General features: G+C 40.7%; 3 protein-coding genes across 5 annotated transcripts; 2 read left to right on the top strand and 1 right to left on the bottom strand.

The window, feature by feature from the left end:
* The first annotated feature begins 126 nt into the window (after positions 1-126).
* Positions 127-5,592, top strand: si:dkey-21a6.5 (laminin subunit alpha-5). Of its 2 annotated transcripts, none has more exons than XM_040136450.1 (9): positions 127-344; positions 1,584-1,757; positions 1,843-1,981; positions 2,087-2,175; positions 2,430-2,493; positions 3,265-3,353; positions 3,482-3,594; positions 3,687-3,843; positions 4,858-5,592. In XM_040136450.1, the coding sequence occupies exons 1-9, from the start codon at positions 296-298 to the stop codon at positions 5,013-5,015; spliced, it is 1,032 nt and encodes a 343-aa protein (XP_039992384.1). In that variant the 5' UTR covers positions 127-295; the 3' UTR covers positions 5,016-5,592. The 2 variants fall into 2 exon arrangements, with proteins under 2 accessions (XP_039992384.1, XP_039992385.1); XM_040136451.1 differs by having other exon boundaries at positions 4,205-4,957.
* A 682-nt stretch (positions 5,593-6,274) lies between these two features.
* Positions 6,275-8,922, top strand: mrpl35 (mitochondrial ribosomal protein L35). 2 transcript variants are annotated; one of them, XM_040137518.1, is made up of 5 exons: positions 6,275-6,573; positions 6,921-6,985; positions 7,217-7,382; positions 8,374-8,518; positions 8,639-8,922. In XM_040137518.1, the coding sequence occupies exons 2-5, from the start codon at positions 6,955-6,957 to the stop codon at positions 8,825-8,827; spliced, it is 531 nt and encodes a 176-aa protein (XP_039993452.1). In that variant the 5' UTR covers positions 6,275-6,573; positions 6,921-6,954; the 3' UTR covers positions 8,828-8,922. The 2 variants fall into 2 exon arrangements, with proteins under 2 accessions (XP_039993452.1, XP_039993453.1); XM_040137519.1 differs by having other exon boundaries at positions 6,917-6,985.
* Positions 8,923-10,947: 2,025 nt separating this feature from the next.
* reep1 (receptor accessory protein 1) lies at positions 10,948-18,599 on the bottom strand. The gene is made up of 8 exons (XM_040137676.1): positions 18,512-18,599; positions 16,680-16,752; positions 16,477-16,553; positions 16,194-16,314; positions 15,671-15,784; positions 15,245-15,407; positions 13,455-13,717; positions 10,948-11,245 (listed from the first exon to the last, which is right to left on the bottom strand). Exons 1-8 carry the CDS (start codon positions 18,541-18,543, stop codon positions 11,174-11,176), a joined length of 915 nt encoding a protein of 304 aa, XP_039993610.1. The 5' UTR covers positions 18,544-18,599; the 3' UTR covers positions 10,948-11,173.
* Between the last annotated feature and the right edge of the window lie 645 nt (positions 18,600-19,244).

The raw sequence follows: 19,244 nt of genomic DNA, 5'->3' as shown, positions 1-19,244 counted from the left end.
CAAACTTTAAAAACAGAGCAGTGCTCGTTTGAACTATACGAGGAGCACTGGCGCCCCTGCTGGCTGTTCCGGTAACAACGGGAGCTCTGCCCATTTTGGTCAGTTTTCCCCTCTAAAGCAAAATCACATGATGTGTATTTTCGTCATATGACACCGACGAGTGGACTGGTCCCCGCCGCGAGCGAGCTCCCCCGACGTCCCCCTGCGAAAACAAAGGCGAACTCCCACCACTTGTCAGGGATGAGACGGTGTAGACCGACATTGTCTGGCGGCCGTGCGAGATAATATCCGGAGGATGGAGCGTCGGGGACTTCTGCCCGCGATAGCCGCCGCGTGTTTCATAGGTAAGGTCTGCACTCTTCTGTCAGTGAGCCAGAGTAACTGCCGTGATCGTACAAAACACAAGGAAGGGCGATGTGGGTTTATTACGGAGCTATTATAGAGATATGATCGTAGATCATATCAATTACCATATTCCCCACTTAGAAGCACTGTCCAAGCCGGAACAGCCTGTTATTCATAAGCTTATTATAGAGTTTTTGCTGCGGAGTCAACAAAGTATAAAAACACTACAAATGCAATACAAATTTCGTACAGTGTCAAAGGTTCAATTTGGACAGTTGTGTGAAAAATGTTTTCTAATATTCAGTGTCATGAGTTGCTTTATTTGTAGTTGTTGCCAGGATTCTTTCAGCAGGTATTTAATGTAGCTGAGACCATTTTATCATTATACTTTTTGTTTAACTTTTTTTTTTTTTTTGCACCAGGACCTCATAAAAAACTCTGGTCTAATGGAAAAATGACTTAACAATGAATGTACTGGCTTACTGGGTTTCTATTGTACCATACTATACCATAATCTCTCTATAGGGACTTATCATTTTGCTGCCACTGGTGCTGTATCCTTCCCAATTTTATGATTTAGGATCAGGGTTACGGCATTTCTTTCTGCCACTTTATGGGTTTGCAAGAGAAGTGTTGCCAACCCAGAGGAGACTGAACCAGAGGAATCACATGACCCTCCTTCTGAATAATTGCATTTCATGAGTAGGATGGCTCTTATTCAACAGAGCACTTAAGCACATGGCTAATATGATTACTACCACAATATGGGCTCTGTTTTACTGATGTGTTTGTACCTGTTGCCCCAACTTTCTCACTGGGTGAATGTTTTACTTCAGATTTTGTGGAGTAATTCAAGATATCACAACAACACATCTATAGCGGAATGAAGAAGTTCTCCTCCTTTATATGATATTTATAACCCTAAGCCACTCACCTACAAAGATTTTTTTTTTTTCTTACCTTTGTTTCTGAGTCTGGCTCCATGTTCAGTACGTGTCTGAGAAGAAGGGATGTGGATTTACAGTGGATCTACTTAGACCGACTGTTTACTAAAGACCGTTACTGCAAATGCCTAAAAATCTATACAGGGGTGTAAATGCCATTTCTACACCCCCCAGGCTACCAACACAGTCCCAATCATTCATTTTTATCAATTAAAAATTTCAGGTGAATCAAATTGCTGTGTTTGCATTGCAGCCTTGTATCTATTCTAAACTTCCAGTGTCCCTCTCTTCCAGGCCTGGTGGGGAGCCAGACCACACTCACTCCTGCTGTGATTAACACCACTCTCATCGAGAATGTGACCAGTCTGACTCTAACTCCCGTGATTCTCAGCAGCACCACCCCGGGCTGCTTTGCATTCAACACTTCAACTTGTGAGCCTTGTGCGCCGGGATCGCAATACGACAACAGTGAGTCAGTTACCGTGTCCCCTGACTTCAGGCCACCATTTAAGGCCTTTTTTTATGTGTGAAATCATTCTTTATCGCTCCCTAGGCACCCTCCTGTGTGTGTGTTGTTCTGACCCCGGGCTGTGTCTATTTCCTGGGGCTTGTCTGGCATGCACCAAAGGTTTCTATCAGCCACTCGCTGGACAGCAGCAGTGTCTGCCCTGCAACCAGGGCTTCTACACAAAGTAAGGGCACAGATTTTGCCAACAAATTCAACATTGTCTTTTACTTCTTCTGGTACTGTTTACTTCACTGTTCAGCTTCTTTTATATTTTACACCCACTGTACAGTTTCACTGGAAGTCCGTTATGTCACCCCTGTCCTCGAGGATCCTTCAATAATAAAACTGGTGAAGAGAGTTGCACAAGATGTTCACCAGGTGTGTATTTAGCTGTAGACAAAAACTCATAGTAGTCTTGTAAATAATGAACTTTTTGTATTCCTTCAGTCAAAAACCACAGTTTGCTTTCAGTGTAAATTTCAAATTTCTCTACCAAATCAATTACAAAAGGAACTTCAGCTTGCGCATAAATCATTGACATGCAATGATCTAACCACAGTTTCATATAATTTAAAACGTCATGGATAACAGGAATCACATGTTTTGAGTTATTTTGTGTCTGTTGCTTTCAGGTTTCTTTTCATCACAGCAGAGTTCCACTTCATGCACACCATGTGGACTAGGAAGTTTTTGCAAGTAAGTTCCACTTGAATGTCTCCAGGTTTCTGGTTCTATCTCTGTTTTTGCTTTTGTTTGTAACCCGGATCAGTGTAGAGGGAACTTTCGTAACTACCTCCGTGTTAGGCAAATTGCGTATCTAACAACCGAGATACAACCTCACATGCTCCCATGCCATGGTTCTGTTGTCATGGGTTCACAAAGTTAACAGCTGAACTTTTGTCTCTGGACCACTGAAAGCAACAGTCTTCCGGGTTTGCATGGGAAGACGATGTCCAGGTCTTGCCAAGCTTGATAGCCTGCCTCCCTCACTGCCGGTGGCCACCAGCAAGCTCTTGGGCCTCTGCCACAACAACAGGCAATGATGTCTCTGTGGCAACAGCTCCACAGCTTGTTTTCACAGGCTAAAAATATTGTCTTTGGATCTTGGACATCCTATCATTAAGTCTCCAAACAACTTTAACTGCACATACTGACAATAGTTTGCAACCATTTTTTTCCCCAATGATTCACATCCTAATATGGCAGGAAGATATTGACATTATTTTTGCAAGGTCATGATGTTGTTTGTCAAAGCAGTGTATTATTATTCAAACCTTTACTCAGGAAGTGGCAAACTAATTCAAGCTAATTCTCAGATGTGTGTTAGCACTCTGAAACCAACCCGCAAAAATGGCTTTAAACGAAACCAGCATAGGTCTCTAAGTTACTTGTAGTAACCATAAAATCATAATAATTTGTCCATTTGCAGTCACAAACAACCCCCCCCCCCATCTCTCTCCCTTACAGCTCCTCTGGTTGTACAGAGTGCCAGATGTGTCCTGGAGGAGCAGAGGCTCTACAGGCCGCTGCTAAAGGCTGCACACCATGTCGGCCAGGTAATTCTCACCATGCAAACTTAAAGCTACAGGGCTGTAAATAGTAATTTGTATGAGTGCTTGCTGCAGGTCATAATAGAAAAGGCGAAGCAGGAATATCCATCCAGGTGATATCTGGTTTTTGACAGGCATGCACAAGGCTCGCCATCAGACTATGTGTCAAATCTGTGGCAGTGGCTTCTTTCAGATCCACTGGGGCCAGGAAAACTGTGACGTTTGCCCAGAGAATCACTACTGCCCTGTGAGTACTGCACCCTCCCAAATCTGCGCCCTCCACACTTGCGTACGTTTGAAAGATGTCCTGCATGTTTGTCCTACATATTATTTTCTCAGAGTCCAGATGTGAACCCCATTCTGTGTCCAAGTGATGCCTTTTGTCCAGAGGGCAGCTTGGCTCCAGGCTACTGCATGGAGACCTTCTTCCGCAAAGCAGGGGACACTTGTGAATTGGCTCCTGTCACTATTGCTCTATTAGTTATTGGAGGTGGAGGTAAGTAGCAATGCTGGTACAAGTGCAAAACCCTGTGAAAAAAATGAAAAACCATTCCCATGCAATCCTCTTTTTTGGCTCAAAATTATTTTACAATTATTACTGTATTAGACACCCAATATGCTTTTCAGATATTTCAGTAATGTATCCTACGCCATGATAAAGGCATTGGAATTACAGTTATGCTTTTCAAACTGATTGCCTTTAAAGTTGACAGGCTTCAAGCTGCAATGTCGCATATTTATGTAATCTGATTATATGCACAACAATTTCTTTGAAGACAGTATTAATAGCTTAAGTTTGACATAGTAATGGTTCATGGCTCCCTTTGGATAACATTACGCATGCCTATTTTCTGCAGCTTAATGGGACAGAGCTTGTTTTTTTCAATCATAAAAGGAAACAAACAGTGATGAGACAAACGAAATGTGCAGTGGAACTAGAAAAAAGCTGAGCTACTCTCCACTCTTGACCTGACAATGGACGATTAAAAAAGGACTGTAAAACAGGATAACCATTGTGGGCTATATAAATGTAAATGAACCTTGTTAATTCAGACTTCACTTTTGTGAATAAAAGCTGTCACCAAATAGAAAAGTTTTATCGTCAAGTTACATCGTTTTTCCTTTGTTCTTTTTTTTATGCTTAATATTATTATTAGTAGTATGTTTTTAAATTGATAATAAGCTCATTTCATATATAAGTAAGTATTGTTCTGGGAATGTAGTTATTGTCAGTGATATATAACACTTTGATTTTCTGAGAGACTTTTTATCCAATAAGTAATTTGGTCATTTGGCCTCATGGAAACAGTAACTCTTTTCTTTTTGCACAATGGAAACAGATTATGTTCCTGCCCTTACACTGAGACCACATTATTCACAAACAAGACATAATGAAACAAAATAAGAATCATGCTCATGTATCAATGCGTTCTTTGTGTCTGTCTATTAAGCCCTACTGTGGATGGTCATTTTGTGTAACATTTTTGGTTTTCCTCCCTTCCTTTTCCAGTGGCTTTACTCTTTATCATTTTAATGGTTCTGCGTCGACGGAGAGACACTGATGGAGAGCTGACTTTAGCCCGAGCTCCCTTATTAAGAAAAGAGCGACCTCAAGGTCGATACTATGGGATGCCCTGTGATGCAGAACCTGTATATGCTGGCTGGTGAACCAAAGGACCTCAGTTTAGCTTTCCTACCGTAAGTGCTTGGTTGGACAAAACCAAGTGAAATCTTTTCTCCACATGGGTCTCCACTAAAGACAAAAGAACTGATAGAGGAAGACTGATGGTAAAATCCTGGGCTGATGCCTCAAGAGTACTTTGACAATTCACCAGCTTTTTTAATGTGGTACATTTGAATATATTATTGAGAAACAGAAGGTCATTCTTTTGTGAATTCTTGTAGTTTGACACTGTAACAGTTGTTCCACTCAGAGATAAACGCGTTCCTTTTGTAAACTAGGTCATTGGATTATGAGAGGTATGCTGGAACGGGGAAAATGAGATGCGTGCCTCGGCTTGGTGGGAACCTCTCCCTCCTATGAAAAGCACTTTTTTTTTTACCAGAGTAATTGATTTACTTTGCACTCATGTCAGTTGACTTGTAGGTGCCTCCATAAACTTGTGTAGTTCCTCATTGACAGAGAGACGTAAACTGTGGGTAGTGCCTTGTCTTTTTTAATGCATTTAATTACAGTATGTCATGTTGTCTGTAGTTTCATTGATACCTTTGCTTAATATTTTTCATCTGCTTTTTTAAGGTTATATTTGTATGTTTTAAAAGAAATAAAAATGATTCAATTGAGCCTGGTTTCCAATTCTTTTGTAATTATTTAAATTGTATTACAGAATCGCATCGCAACTTGTTTTCTGTCCAGGTTTCTCCACAATTTTAACACAACTTAATACCTTTGAACTCATAAAAAGCCTCAGTTCATCCCTTAATGCTGGAGTTGGCTTTTTCAAAATGTAGCCTTTCAGTAATTTAGCCAAGAAAAACAACATAATTCCCTTTACATGTAGGGTCAGCACAGGGGGTGACAACTGCCATTGTGCTTTTTTTTTGTTGCCCCAACAAAGTTTTAGTACGTTATTGGAAATAAAACACTGATCTGCTTTCAGTAGAGCATGAGCTTAGTTTGAGAGGCTTGGATGATATCCTAGCAGTACTTAAGTAAATACTGTGAAACTGGCTTTGCAATGTGTGGAAAGTGTGAATCTGGACTTTTAATTGGTCCACTGCTGTGTCATTCCCAGAGCAGACAAAAAGACTTATATTCTAAACATGATGTACTACTATCTATCTGTTTTCAAAGCAGTCAATCAGTATTTCACATAGTAGGACAGGCGACTGCAAATGATGAAGCCAATGCACTGCCTTTAAAAGCATTAACATCTAGCGGCATCCGCCAGTTAAAGCCAGTCCAAGTATTCATTTGCTGGGTTGCACCCGCGCATGTCCTTCCGTGGTAAAGTGAACATGCCTGCCATGAAAAATAGGCGCTCGGTGGATAATGCTAGGGTTGCCGGACTAAAGGAAAGAAGAGAAAAGTCGTTCTGACAAGGCTGTGGTCCCACAGCACTGAGCACTTCGCTCCACATTAGGTAGACACCCAACAGGAGGCCGTGACACATGGCAGACCTCAGGATCAGATAAACAAGAGAGGGATAACCGCGGGGCAGAAAGACAGGCACAGCTGAGAGTTATCCACAAGGCACACGAGACTGTGAGTTTCAACGTCGCAGCGTGCACACAGACAGGACACTGGAGTGCATGACCATCGATTTGTTACCAGGATTTGTTTTTTCATACCGTATTCTGGATTTAAGTGACGGCACATTGACTATTGACAGCAAATTGCTTTCATTATAAAAAGTAAAAGGACTGATTATCCAGGATGGCCTTTCTCTGAGTGTTATATTAATGTGGTAACATTTCGCTACAACAATAATGACTAAATGTGTAGATATGTTTACATAGGTACATATCCAGTGACCGTTGCTAGGTGGCGGTAACGCACTGTGTAGCATTAACGTTAACGTGAAAAAAAAAAAATCAAATTTGTCCAAACAGGACTCCGTACTTACGCCAGCATTCACGGGAAAACATGGCGGCCGTCCTGGCAAGGAGAGTGTCCGGTATGTATCTACAATTTGACATTCATATCACCGTTCTCCTTCAGTAAATTTTTATGTCACCTGTGTTTTAATGTACTGACTTGCTGAAGCGATTCTGCGTCCGTGTGGTTTGTTAGTACCGGTAGTCGCCCGGTGAAGTCGGTACATTAGCTAACAGTATGTAACGCCGGCGAGGTTTTCTCTTCGCCGCGGCTCCTCTCGTGTTTTCATGTCGTCCGTGTGTCTTGACAGGGCTGCTGAGGCCGCTGTCCGCGTCTCTGCGTGCCAGGACACCACAGCTCTGTCAGCTCTCCACCCTGATCCAGCCTCCGTCTCTCTACGGCGCCGCGGCAGCCGCTGCCCGCGCTCCTCTGCGGTCTACGGTGTGCCAGACACCCCGGTACAACATCCTACAACGGTAAAGGCCTGGAGAAAAAAAAACTACTGTCAAGGGGTTACAGTGTTATTAAGCTCTTGATAGTTAGCTTATCACCCAATGTGGCCACAACAAAAAGCTGTCTGCACGTTTTATTTTTAAATACTGTTCCAGCAGGTCACTGGAAATTCACAGGATGGGTTAATAAAGAGGAAAAAAGGCAGAGAATTTTGTCTCTTGTACTATGGGTTGATAACGTTTATGTTAAAGACAGACAAACAGAATAGAATAAGAGCCCCAGTGATTTGGTCAGCACTTCTAAATTAAATGTGAATTTTTATGTTGTACAAACAACTGTTTATACTACAGATGGACAATGACAGGACGGATAAATTGAACCAGCTTCTACAATGAGAATGTTGAATAAATAAGTAAAGCTGTAACTACTGGTGGTAACCTTGAATAACCTTCTCAGATGGTCCAGGTGGTCCTCCGGTTTTTGGGAAAAACTAATTCATCAATATATTGGACTAAGTGTCAGTTCACCCAAGTAACAGTTACAAAGTTTAAGATTTTGCCCCCACCCCAGTACATGGAGGTTGAGGGCCATCCAGATCCTGATTGTCACCTTGTGACAGTTCTCAACCTAACCAACAGCTTTACTTACTAAGTATCTCGCACTTGCAGTGAGAGAGAGTACCTCTGCTCTTTAGCCTTGAATGCTAATGTTTTGTTTTATTAAGAAGTATAATTTTGATAATGTTAGCAGAAGTGTTTTTATGTCAGGCGAGGTAGCTCAACTCTGCAATAAAACTGGGGCGGGGGGCACAGCATTGAAAATTGTGATTTAAAAAAAAATTACAAACAGCCTTATTAGTCTCTTTCCAATGACAAAGCTGTGACTTAAGAACTTTTTAAATGTGTTTTCTTTTTTTTTCTTTTTTTTTATTAAATTCACCTGCATTGTATATAGGTATTTTAGATTGTTAGGTATTTTAAATAACAGTAGTTCTGCTTCTCTGTCTTGTTGCAGGGTGTCAGCTCTTGTTCCCAGTCTGACTCTGCAGCCAAGCAGAAATCTGACGTACTACAGTCTGAAGAAGGGGAAGAGGAAGAGTGTAAAATCTGTCACAGAAAGGTTCATGAGGCTACACTGTGGACTTTGGATCAGACGCAAGGTACGTTTGTTTCACTGTTAACTATCAAAATCATTGGATTGTTTTCTTTACAGCAAAAAAAACAAACAAAAAAAAAACACAATTTAGCCAATCTGACATCTTGTTTTTGGGTGTAAATAGGCTGGATACAAGAAGAAACTGTGGAAGAAGAAGCCTGCCAGACGAAAGCGCCTGAGGGAGATCGTATTCTGTAACAAAACACAGAGCAAGCTTTTGGATAAAATGACAACTTCTTTTTGGAGGAGGAGGAACTGGTATCTCAATGATCCATACCAGAAGTACCACGACCGGGTCAACCTCAAACTGTAATTTTGAGGTTGTAATTCATGTAGTGGCATCTTGTTTTCTGTTTGAATATAATGTAATGATGTAATATACATAATAAAATCATATGTCTTAAATGATTTTTGCTTTTGAATGGCCTTTTAATAGAATAAGAAAAATATTTAAACACATAATTAAAGTTTTTCTTGATATTTAATGACTGTAAATCGATTTTAAACAGAAATATTTAATCCAGTGGAACAACCGACAGCCATAAACCATGTCATTACATCACTGCTTTTAGTTTATAATTAGCAATCAAGTTTAAATTTAAGTATCTTGACATTCTGGCCTGCCAGAACAAAATTGCTTAGGTTAACTTAGTAAGTGGTGTCTCTTCATGAATTAAGTCAAAGTGGCTAATTTACCAGTAAATAAGACATGTCATTTGCATGTATGTATAGCCAACTTCCAATCATAACATTTCATGTTCCTTCTATAAAGCAATTAAAAACGACAAAAAATAATTGTTACCAGCAAGGCATCTGAAGAGGCCAACAGCTTCACACAAAATCGCAGAAGAAATCCAGTTTTCATACAAATTAAAAACAAACATCATGCAATGATGAGTTTCAGTCTACACACAAGTATACAAATCTGTTAATGAGCAACATGTTTTTTCTCAGTTTTACTTTGCATGTTTTTTAATAGAAGGAAATCACCTTCAAACACTAACACTGATACTAACGCTGAAACACAATCAGATTTTTCCTGTTTCATCTTTTTTTCCATTTATCCATTAAGAGGACATTTCATGTGCATAACAAGTGTATCTACAACATCAGAGTGAATGACGTGTAAACAGAACAGTTGTACCTGAGAAGCTTTTGTCTCAAACTTCAAACCACCGTAAATGATACAGATACAATTATGAAAATTATAAATCTACTGCGTAATTCCAACCACCAACAACCTACACAGTGATACTTTGTGTAAAACGTTGCTATGATTCAGGCTCAGTGAATAAAGTACAGGATGAAAACATACAATGCATCACCAGGCAATATTAACTTAAATGTAAGTTTGTAAACCTGCAAAGTAATATAGTCTCTCTCATGAATTCCTAAAGAATAGCAGAAGCATGTAGAAGGTATGATAGGTGGGTTTAGTGTTGCTCAGTTAGCAGCAGAACATTACACAGTGATTTCAAACACGGAAAAAAAACCATGTTTGTATACAGTAAATATTGATTCATTTCATATCCATTTCTGCTACAGCTGAAAGTGACATATTCCTAATTGGCCTTAAATTGCCAAATCATTTGTCAAATAAATGACAAAATGTGTTTTGGAACCAAACAGTAGATTGTCTAAAACAGTCTGCTCCACTGAGAAAATCCCTTGTGGTTTTGATGTTTTTCTTTTATCTGTGATACTCATGTTATTACTTCCTACAGGAGTAATTATTATTTTTTAACCACAGAGGAAATAAACAATGATGATAAAATTATTAATGATAATTTTCAGCTACTAATTTGTCATGATTATTATTGTTTTATGTATTGAGGGTGGTAATTTATATTCTAAACATAAAAAAATGTTTAGAATGATTTTAATGAGAACATAGTTGTGATAGAAATAGTTATATCATGTGTAGAGACATTTTATATATTTAAGTCTCTGCTATCTCTTTCTTTAAGGCTTTAATTGAGAGGTAAATAACAGAATATTGTCTGCCACTGCTGTCTGACTTCTCATTTTTTGTTATGGGGTAATTGACTGTTTTGTCAATACCTTGATGTGATAATTAATCAGTGCAGAATTCAGCTGCTCCCAGATATTTCTCCAGAGCAGATAAATTGAGGGTATAAACAGCCTCGCCTTTTCTTTTGATCCTTGGCTTGTTACACATTCTCTAACAGGGACCATGTCATTGCCAATGCCAGCTGTAGTATTCAATGACAGTACATTCTGTTGAATAAACAGTGGACTAATGACAGGGAAGACACACATGCAATTGCCTACTCAAACAAGATATATATATATATATCATATATATATACATATATATATATATATATATATCATATATATATACATATATATCTTTTTAAAAAAATCAAACTGTACATAAATACATATTCAGTAACCCACAAACTCAAAGTGTCTATCGGCGCGGAGCCCATTCATTCATTTTCCTAACTCAGTGTCACAAACCTCATTTATTTAATCATGAGCCATGAGCCATAAACTATATATGTAGAGGGGTCTTCATAGGTCACTTTGGTAATACCTTATTCCAAAGCAAGGCTGCTTCAGTCATGTAGCTTTTGGCCATTCTGAATTTTTACTTCTTGCAGCAAAGGCAGCTGGAGTAGTCTTGAGGACAGTTTCACATGGCTTCATTGTTTGAAGAAAGAGCACTCCTGGATCTTGTGAGAGGCCTTACGGCTCTAAGAGGAGGCTAAAAGGGAGGACAGATGAAGATAAAAGCAGAGAGGGACAAGGAGTTCAGTCATAAAAATAGCTACAAACAGTTGCACAATTAATAAAGGATACTCCTGGCATTATTCTATATTTTGCTTCAGTCAACGAATCCCATGAAATCACCAAAACCAACAATGTGTTTGTCCATCTCTCAGTACTTTCTGACTTCCATGGCTTGGCTGGAGCTCTCGGCTCCAACCTCACTTGTTCCTACTTAAGATGTAAATCTTTAAAGCTAAAGTAATTGGACAATTGACAACTGATCAGTTTCATGGCCAGGTATGGCATGTTCCCTTATTATTTCATGACAAATGAAGAAAATAGAAGCTCTGGAGTTGATTCCACATTTTGAATTTGCATTTGGTAGCTGTTTACAGGAATTCTCAATATGTGGTCCAAAGAGGTGTTGATGCAAATGAAGGAGGTCATCATTAGGCTGAAAAACAAAACAAACCTATCAAACAGATAGCAGAAACTTCAGGAGCAGCCAAATCAACAATTTTGATACTTTTTTAAAAAGAAGGATGAACCGGTGAGTTCAGTGACACCAAAAGGCCTGAAGACCAAAGAAGACAACTAAAGTCGATGATCACAGAATTCTTTCCTTGGTGAAGAAAAACACTTCACAACATCTAGCTAGGTCAAGGACAATCTGGAGGAGGTAGGCGTATCAATGTCGAAGTCTACAATCCAGAGACACCTTCATGAATGTAAATACAAAGGGTTAACCACAAGGTGCAAACCACTTGTAACACTCAAGAACAGAAAGGCCAGAATAGGCTTTACCAGAAAACATCTAAAAAAGCCTGCCCGGGTCTGGAACAAGATTCTTTGGACAGATGAAAGCATACCACATCATCTGTCAAACATGGTGGAGGCAGTGTTATGGCATTGGCATATGTGGCTGCCAGTGGAACTGGGTCACTGGTGTTTACTGATGATGTGACTGTTGATAGAAGTAGCAGGATGAATTCTGAACTGTACAGGGCTATACTCTCTGCTCAGATTCAGCCAAATGCTGCAAAACTGATACAATGGTGCTTCACAGTACAGATGGATAATGACCCAGAACATAAATACTACTACATTCTTCTCAAGGCAAAGAAATGGAATATACTTCAATGACCAAGTCAGTCACCTGACCTCAATCCAGCTGAACATGATTTCCACTTACTGAAGACGAAACTGAGGGCAGAAAGACCCACAAACAGGCAGCAACTGAAGGAGGCTGCAGTAAAGGCCTGGCAAAGCATCTAAAGGGAGGAGACTCAGCATTTGGCGATTGCCATGGGTTCCAGACTTTAGTCAGCCACTGACTGCAAAGGATTATAATCCAAGTATTAAAAATAATCCTTAAATTTACAATTATGTTGGTTTGTCCAATTACTTTTGAGCCTTTGAAAATGAAGGACTATGTATAAAAATGGCTGTAATTCCTAAATGGTTAATGTGATACTTTTGTTAAAGAATAGTTTGATTCAAAATAAACAACAGTGCCCATGTTCATCATAATGAAGGAACACGTAAACCAGTGCAACAATGTGGATCACTGATGTGTTTTTAATAAAGTTTGGACAAGAACAAAGGTCCATGGCATGGAGGAATAAGCTAGATCAGGCTTTGGCTACACAAACAATTCTTGTTAGTAGGTCTTTTGGACTTTTCATGGGGTTTGACATTAAGAAAAATACATAATATTGCTGGCATTTTCCTTTCCTTTACTTGGCATCACACAATCCCAAACAAACTGATATTCGATGTTGAAATTTATGAATGAATATCAGTTCATTCCAGGGATTGATTTAGCACAACTATTTCCATAAATGTAACATCAAAAGTTGCCAAATCAAAAGTTATTATCAGGGGTGAAATACACTGGAAGGCAATCCATGTCAATATGTCAACCATGTTTGGACGTCTCCCATGCCTAGTGAGTCGTTACAATCATACCAGAGCAAGATCACACATTCACAATATTTCCACTAAAGTTAATGCATGATTCAGCTTCACCAGCGCAGAAATCCTATTAGCAAGCAGACTCTCCACATTTGCATAAGCACTGAACCATGGTGATCTATTTAGCCACACAGCCATGGAAATTAGGGAATCAGTGGGTAAATCATTACTCTCAAGGGGCAGTTAGGATCAGGCAGCAGCTGAGCGGCCACTTTGGCGAGGCGGTATACCTCAGGAGCCTTCCTCTTAATCAGCTTGAGCTGTGGGGAGCTCGACGCTGTCTGCACCCCTTTCCCCACCTCCTCAGGCTGCTCCGGAACTGGAGGAGTGGAAGGTGGAGAGGGAGTGGAGGGTGGGGTGGACTGGGATGTCAGTGAGGGTGTAATGGGCGTGGACTCAGACTCAGAAGGTGAAATTGTCTGGGATAGCGAGTCCTTGGAGTCCCATTGGTCCAACCCCAAAACCTCAAACTCAGTCATGTCAAAGTCCTGTCCTGTGGCGTGGAAAAAGGTCAGTGGAAGGGATGAACAACATGGAAATCCTGTCTCTGATCCACTGAATCAAACGCAAAAACACTGCGTAACTTGCGTAACTGCTGTGGTCCGGTTACTGATTTTGGCCAGTGAGGATTATGAAAGTTCACATGATAATGCATTGTCATTCTCAAGACCACAGAGCAGAAGCCAAATAGGGAGACATGATAGGCAGAAGCAAATTTTGTGTCAGCACAAACAAGCATAACAAGGCTGTTCTTATTAGGTCTCTGTTCTTCTTTTCAGTATCTGCAGAATTATGTCCATGTAATTAAACAAACCAAAACATTCATGTTGCAACACTGTTCAAACTGACTTTAATATATTACAGTAGTCTTAAAGGGCAGTTTTTTTCCTATTAACATATTCTAAGTTTTTCTTATTGTCAACAAATCCTATGGAGAGATCAAAACCAACAATGAACTGACCCTAGTAACAAAAAGCAAAAGCCTGATATAGCTTATTCTTCTGTGCCAGAGAGCACTATTATTGTCCAAACACTGTTAAAAACACATCAGTGAGCCACACTGTTGCACTGAGTGACATGTTCCTTCACTATGATGAACATGGGCACTGCAGTGTCCAGCTGTTGATGGCTATTATTGAGCCTTGTTTAAAAATCAAAATGTATATTTTTTTGAAGATTTACATCTCCAGTAGGAACCAAAGGGCTTTGGGCTGAGTGCCACAGATAGGGTGTGGTAGTCAGGAAGTATTGAGAGAAGGATTAAAACATGCTCATGGGATTTGTTGACAGTAAGAAAAATAACGACTAATACCATATTTCTACTTTAATGTAGTGAGAATTTACTTGTTAATTCAGCAGATATTAAAGAAGTAATCTCACAGGGATTCCTTGTTAAATAAAAAGGTTAACTGCGCTTTAAATGCACGGATATTTCCATCCAATGTAAATAGTTGTGTCTCAAGGTTTTTTCTTAATTTTATCTTCAATGGAATAATTATCATCTGAGAAAAAAAAAATATGACACTCGATCCAGACCAAAAAAAACAACAACTGTTTCCACATGATGTTAAACTAGGAACAAGTCCCCGCAGCTACATGTGAGTTTTATCACAGGATGGTGATCCTGTGATAAGGTCCGGCCCTGTGAGGCCTGACCTGTTCCAAACAGGAAGGCAGGACTGAGGTTGGGGGGCCACTCAGGAAAGCAGAGGTACTGAACAATATCTTGCTGGCTTGACCAAGCTTGAACAGGAAGACAGAAAGCTACACGATAATCTCTCTCAAACAAACCAAACCGGCACTGCTATCACATTATAGAGCACTCTCGCAGCTAATGTGCTGAGCAAATGGCCAGTATGGTACCCGTTTTTATCAACTTGCTGCATTACAAAATCGATATATTCTCAATACCACAACAGAGATTTAAAATGCTTCTAAAACCCCATTAGCTCGGTGGTCAGAGTCAGTCTCTATAGTAGCTTTTACTTTTCTGTGCTGGTGGAAAGTAATGTCTCCTTACCCTTGTTGTAGCCGTCTGACTTGCTACGCATCATGGGTCTGGTCCGATGCTGTGCTGCTGCAGGCTGCGTAGTGCCAGGGCCGGTGTTAACGTCGTCACACTGGTAGGAAGACAGATCCTGCATGCTGAAACTCCTCAGTCTGTCTGACAGGACTCCTTGGCTCTAGGTCAGGAAACACCAGGTGTTTATTTTAGGTTCAGCAGCAATGTGAGATATTGAGAGCATGGATCGTTTTTAGGGAAATTAATAATTTGATACAATAGGCTACTGGATCATTGACTTTCAAAACACCCAAAGCTCTATTCAATAGGCCTACTTCGAAATGTGAATAGAAAACAATATAACAGCCTTGATACCCTTATCTACAATGACCCTCTACTGTACCCGCAGGTCAATACAAAACAAATGTCCAGAGTCTGCATTACCTTTGTTGCAGCCATGACTGCAGCTGTGGCTGCAACATTCAGCCCTTTTCTCCCAAAATGCACCAGTGTGTCATAGCTTTTGTCCTTGGCTTGGCAGATGTACTCATCAATGTCCTGAAAAAAGGACAAACAATCACGTGAACATCGTATCTCTCATTGTAACTGTGTAACTCATTTCATGCCGTGTTGACAGGTGGTTCTTAAATGTCCTGAATGCATCATTTAAGTCTGTCGTTTTTGATCTTCACAAATCTCACTTATCCCTTTCCTGACTCACATGTAGAGGAAAAGGAAAAGGAGAAATGGAAGAACACCGCGACATATCCTCTCCCCAGTCCGGCAGACACATTTTTAACAGCTAAAGTGGAAAAGTGATTCAGCACAAAGGCACTTTTGTTCTCCAGACAGCCGCAAAACTCAAATTCTATTAGTCACAAAGCCCCACGGACTAACTTAAAGCCTAGACTGAATATTTTCTCCTAAGCTATTCCTTGAACTGCTACAACAAAGGAAGGGATTTCACCTTTTCTTTTGAAGAAAGTGTGGGATGAACAAACTTCCTGTATAGCACACTAGAGCCTTTAGTGTAAGGGGACAACAGCCACACCACAAAGGCTATCTTCAATTCATAGTAGAAAGGAATCCTGCAATGGAGAAACAGAATGGCAGCACAACATAATGATATGCAAGCTGTCACAATTTTCACGACTGTGACAAAATAGTTTATGTGATAAAAATACAATAGTCAAGTGGTAAACTACTTTCCACGGAGGACCCACGAACACTAAATATCTGAGGTCACTTACCAACAAAGAAACATATCTGTGAATACTTCCACAGTCGTAAATAGGGCAAATATTATCCAGTACATCATCCATTTCACCTAAGATGTAATGAAACAGGGAAAAACAGTTTAAAAATTCACACATAAGACCTTGTTGAATCATATTTATTTGGACAAAGCAGCCTAATATCATTTCATATCTAATAACACAAATAATATACTCACATATTCTCTCACATCTTTTGATTTCACAGCTTTATAAGATGAGTATGCAGGATATAGTGTACCAAACACGAGTCTAAAAGACAGAAAATGTGCCCATCAACTCTCGAAACGAAACATCTAACACTGCAGTCCAACAGATATTTTAAATGTGCATGAATAACATAAAATCAAGACATTTCAAATGTAATGAATCGTGATTAAGGACAATATATTATGGGTTAAGCAGAGATTTCAAATTATGTTCTTGAAAAATATATTCTGGGCTAAAGAGTCAAATGTCTTTTTCCATGTTAATAAGTTCATGTGAAGGCATCTGTGTAATTTGTCCATACAAGAGATGCTTTTTGTTTCAGTGTATACATTTATACGACACATTTTTTTTTTAATCTATGAGCCTTCTGAGCTGCAGCCTATCAAATTATTGACAGGTTGACAGGTGAGATCAAGGCCAATCGGAAAATGAACAACAGCCTTTTGCTTCTGGAGAGAAAAGTGTTAAATCAACCATGCATGAAGTCAAATGTTGCCATGGCTGACTGGGCCGCACGGGCTGTCCAGGTGACGAACTCCCGGTCATGAGGTTAAAAAATAGCTTACATGTGTTTTCCTCGGTTTCTTTACATTTCTATTCCTGTGTCGACACCTGTGCCGCTCGGTGTCCGGACAGAGACAGCACCCTGTCCAAGTGCCACGGCCAAGCAACAGCTGTGAGCGCGGCCCGATCAAATTACTGACCCACATCATGTTGCACCACCCGGGGCCCGGCCCCGCTAACTGTGCCCTAGCGGAGCCTGGGAACGCAAGGACACGCAAAAGAAACGCACCCGCTCTGGGCGACGCAACGACGCGTGTCTGTCGGGGACTGGACCTGAAAATGACCTACATAACCATGTTTTGGGACAGCCAGATGCAGGAAAGGCCGATCTCTGTAAAAGGATCTTGTCATCTAAATTGAATTGCCTCACTATTTTGAGGTTGGGCCTAACGTGGGTATACTCCACACGGTCTGTAATGGCGCTGATTCATATTTTGTGCAGGTAAAAATAGCCATAACCCACCTTAATAAATATGCTCTTATTATTTAATCTCATTTAAATCCCCGACTATAAGGAGACATATTGGGCTATATTCCAACATGTCTTATTACACGTATAAATCTTGCCGTGTAAGCCGAGAAGGCTGACCCATCCCTTTTGTTTTTTTTTTGTTTTTTCCTTCTCCCAATACGGGACGTCAACAGAGAACATAGCCCCACTCAAAGACCGCTCCTGTTGCCCGGTCACCTCGCCACCCACTGACATTTAGGCTTCTGCCACTGAAAGACGCCTCTGATTTTCCGGATCTGAATTCACATCATCATCTCGTGGTATGATAATGGGTTATTCAGCCACTCGCGTCACCTCTTTGTCTGTAATCATAGAAATGAATAAATAAATAAATAAATAAAACCAAACGGCCACTTGATAAACACAAAGAGTGCCAGGCTGCTGAGCAGTGTTTTGGAAATACAGTAGGTCTATAGCCCACAGGCCCGGCTCTGCGCTGCTGCTGAGACGGCAAAGTAGGATCCTGTGGAATTCGCACTGTTGTTCAGTCAAAAATTAATAGACCGACGCCTGCTCTCCTCACACACTGACGCCTGACTCTGCTTAAATATTACACAGGATTGCGGGCGGTTCTGAAGCGCGCCGCTCCTGCGCCGTCAGTGAGCGCCTCGAACACCCGCAACGAACAGGGCCCGCAATTTATTATTATTCTAGTCTGTGACGGAGCATGTGGACTGAAATAATGATTTCATTTTTTTTTTTTTTAAAGGAAAAAAAGAGACTTACACCACAAGCCGAGAGATGATCCAGGAGACCATTGCGCTGGAGAGGCGACAGGACGCGCTGTCTGCTGGGAGGAGTTTCCTCCAGATGACAGGCGAGTCCAGGCGGCAGCGTCTGGACGCACACAGGCAGCAACGTGATGCAGCATGAACGGCGAACGGAGCGTAGCTATTATCCATAGATGGCAGTGTTGCATTGCACTGACAGCACAGACAACACAGACACCCAGCAGAGCCGGGTCAGTAAAGACGAGTCTCCGTCGCACACAGCGTGTTCAGTTTTGATACGATGTGTGCATGGCCTGATTGGCCCCGTTGACGTCCTCCCGCCTTTACCTTTTGGAGAGTCTGTGTCCCCCAAGTTCCCACTAAGCACAGCGCACCAGCGGATTATGCAGCACTTGGCAGGCCTCATTATTTGTCCAGAGATCCAGAAACTAACCAGTGCACCCAGCTGGAACACCACTACCTGGTCTGCAGGTCCTTTTATGCCTCTGGTAATTTCGATAAAAACATTTTTACTACAGGCATATGCACCATGGGAGTAGGGCTGCAACTGACAATTACTGTATATTTCTCTAAAGCCCAAGGTCACATCTTCAAATGTCTTGTTATGTCTGACAGTGTCAATGTCTGAGTGTCTCTAACAGTTCAAAACCCAAAGATATTCAGTTTACAATGGTACAAAACAGACAAAGGCAGCATTTCTTTTTCACATGGAAAAATTAACATACGTG

Source organism: Xiphias gladius, chromosome 10, assembly GCF_016859285.1.
Source record: "Xiphias gladius isolate SHS-SW01 ecotype Sanya breed wild chromosome 10, ASM1685928v1, whole genome shotgun sequence".
NCBI classification, from domain to species: domain Eukaryota; kingdom Metazoa; phylum Chordata; class Actinopteri; order Istiophoriformes; family Xiphiidae; genus Xiphias; species Xiphias gladius.
The sequence above is the reverse complement of the archived record's forward strand: the minus strand, read 5'-3'. Positions and strand labels throughout refer to the sequence as shown.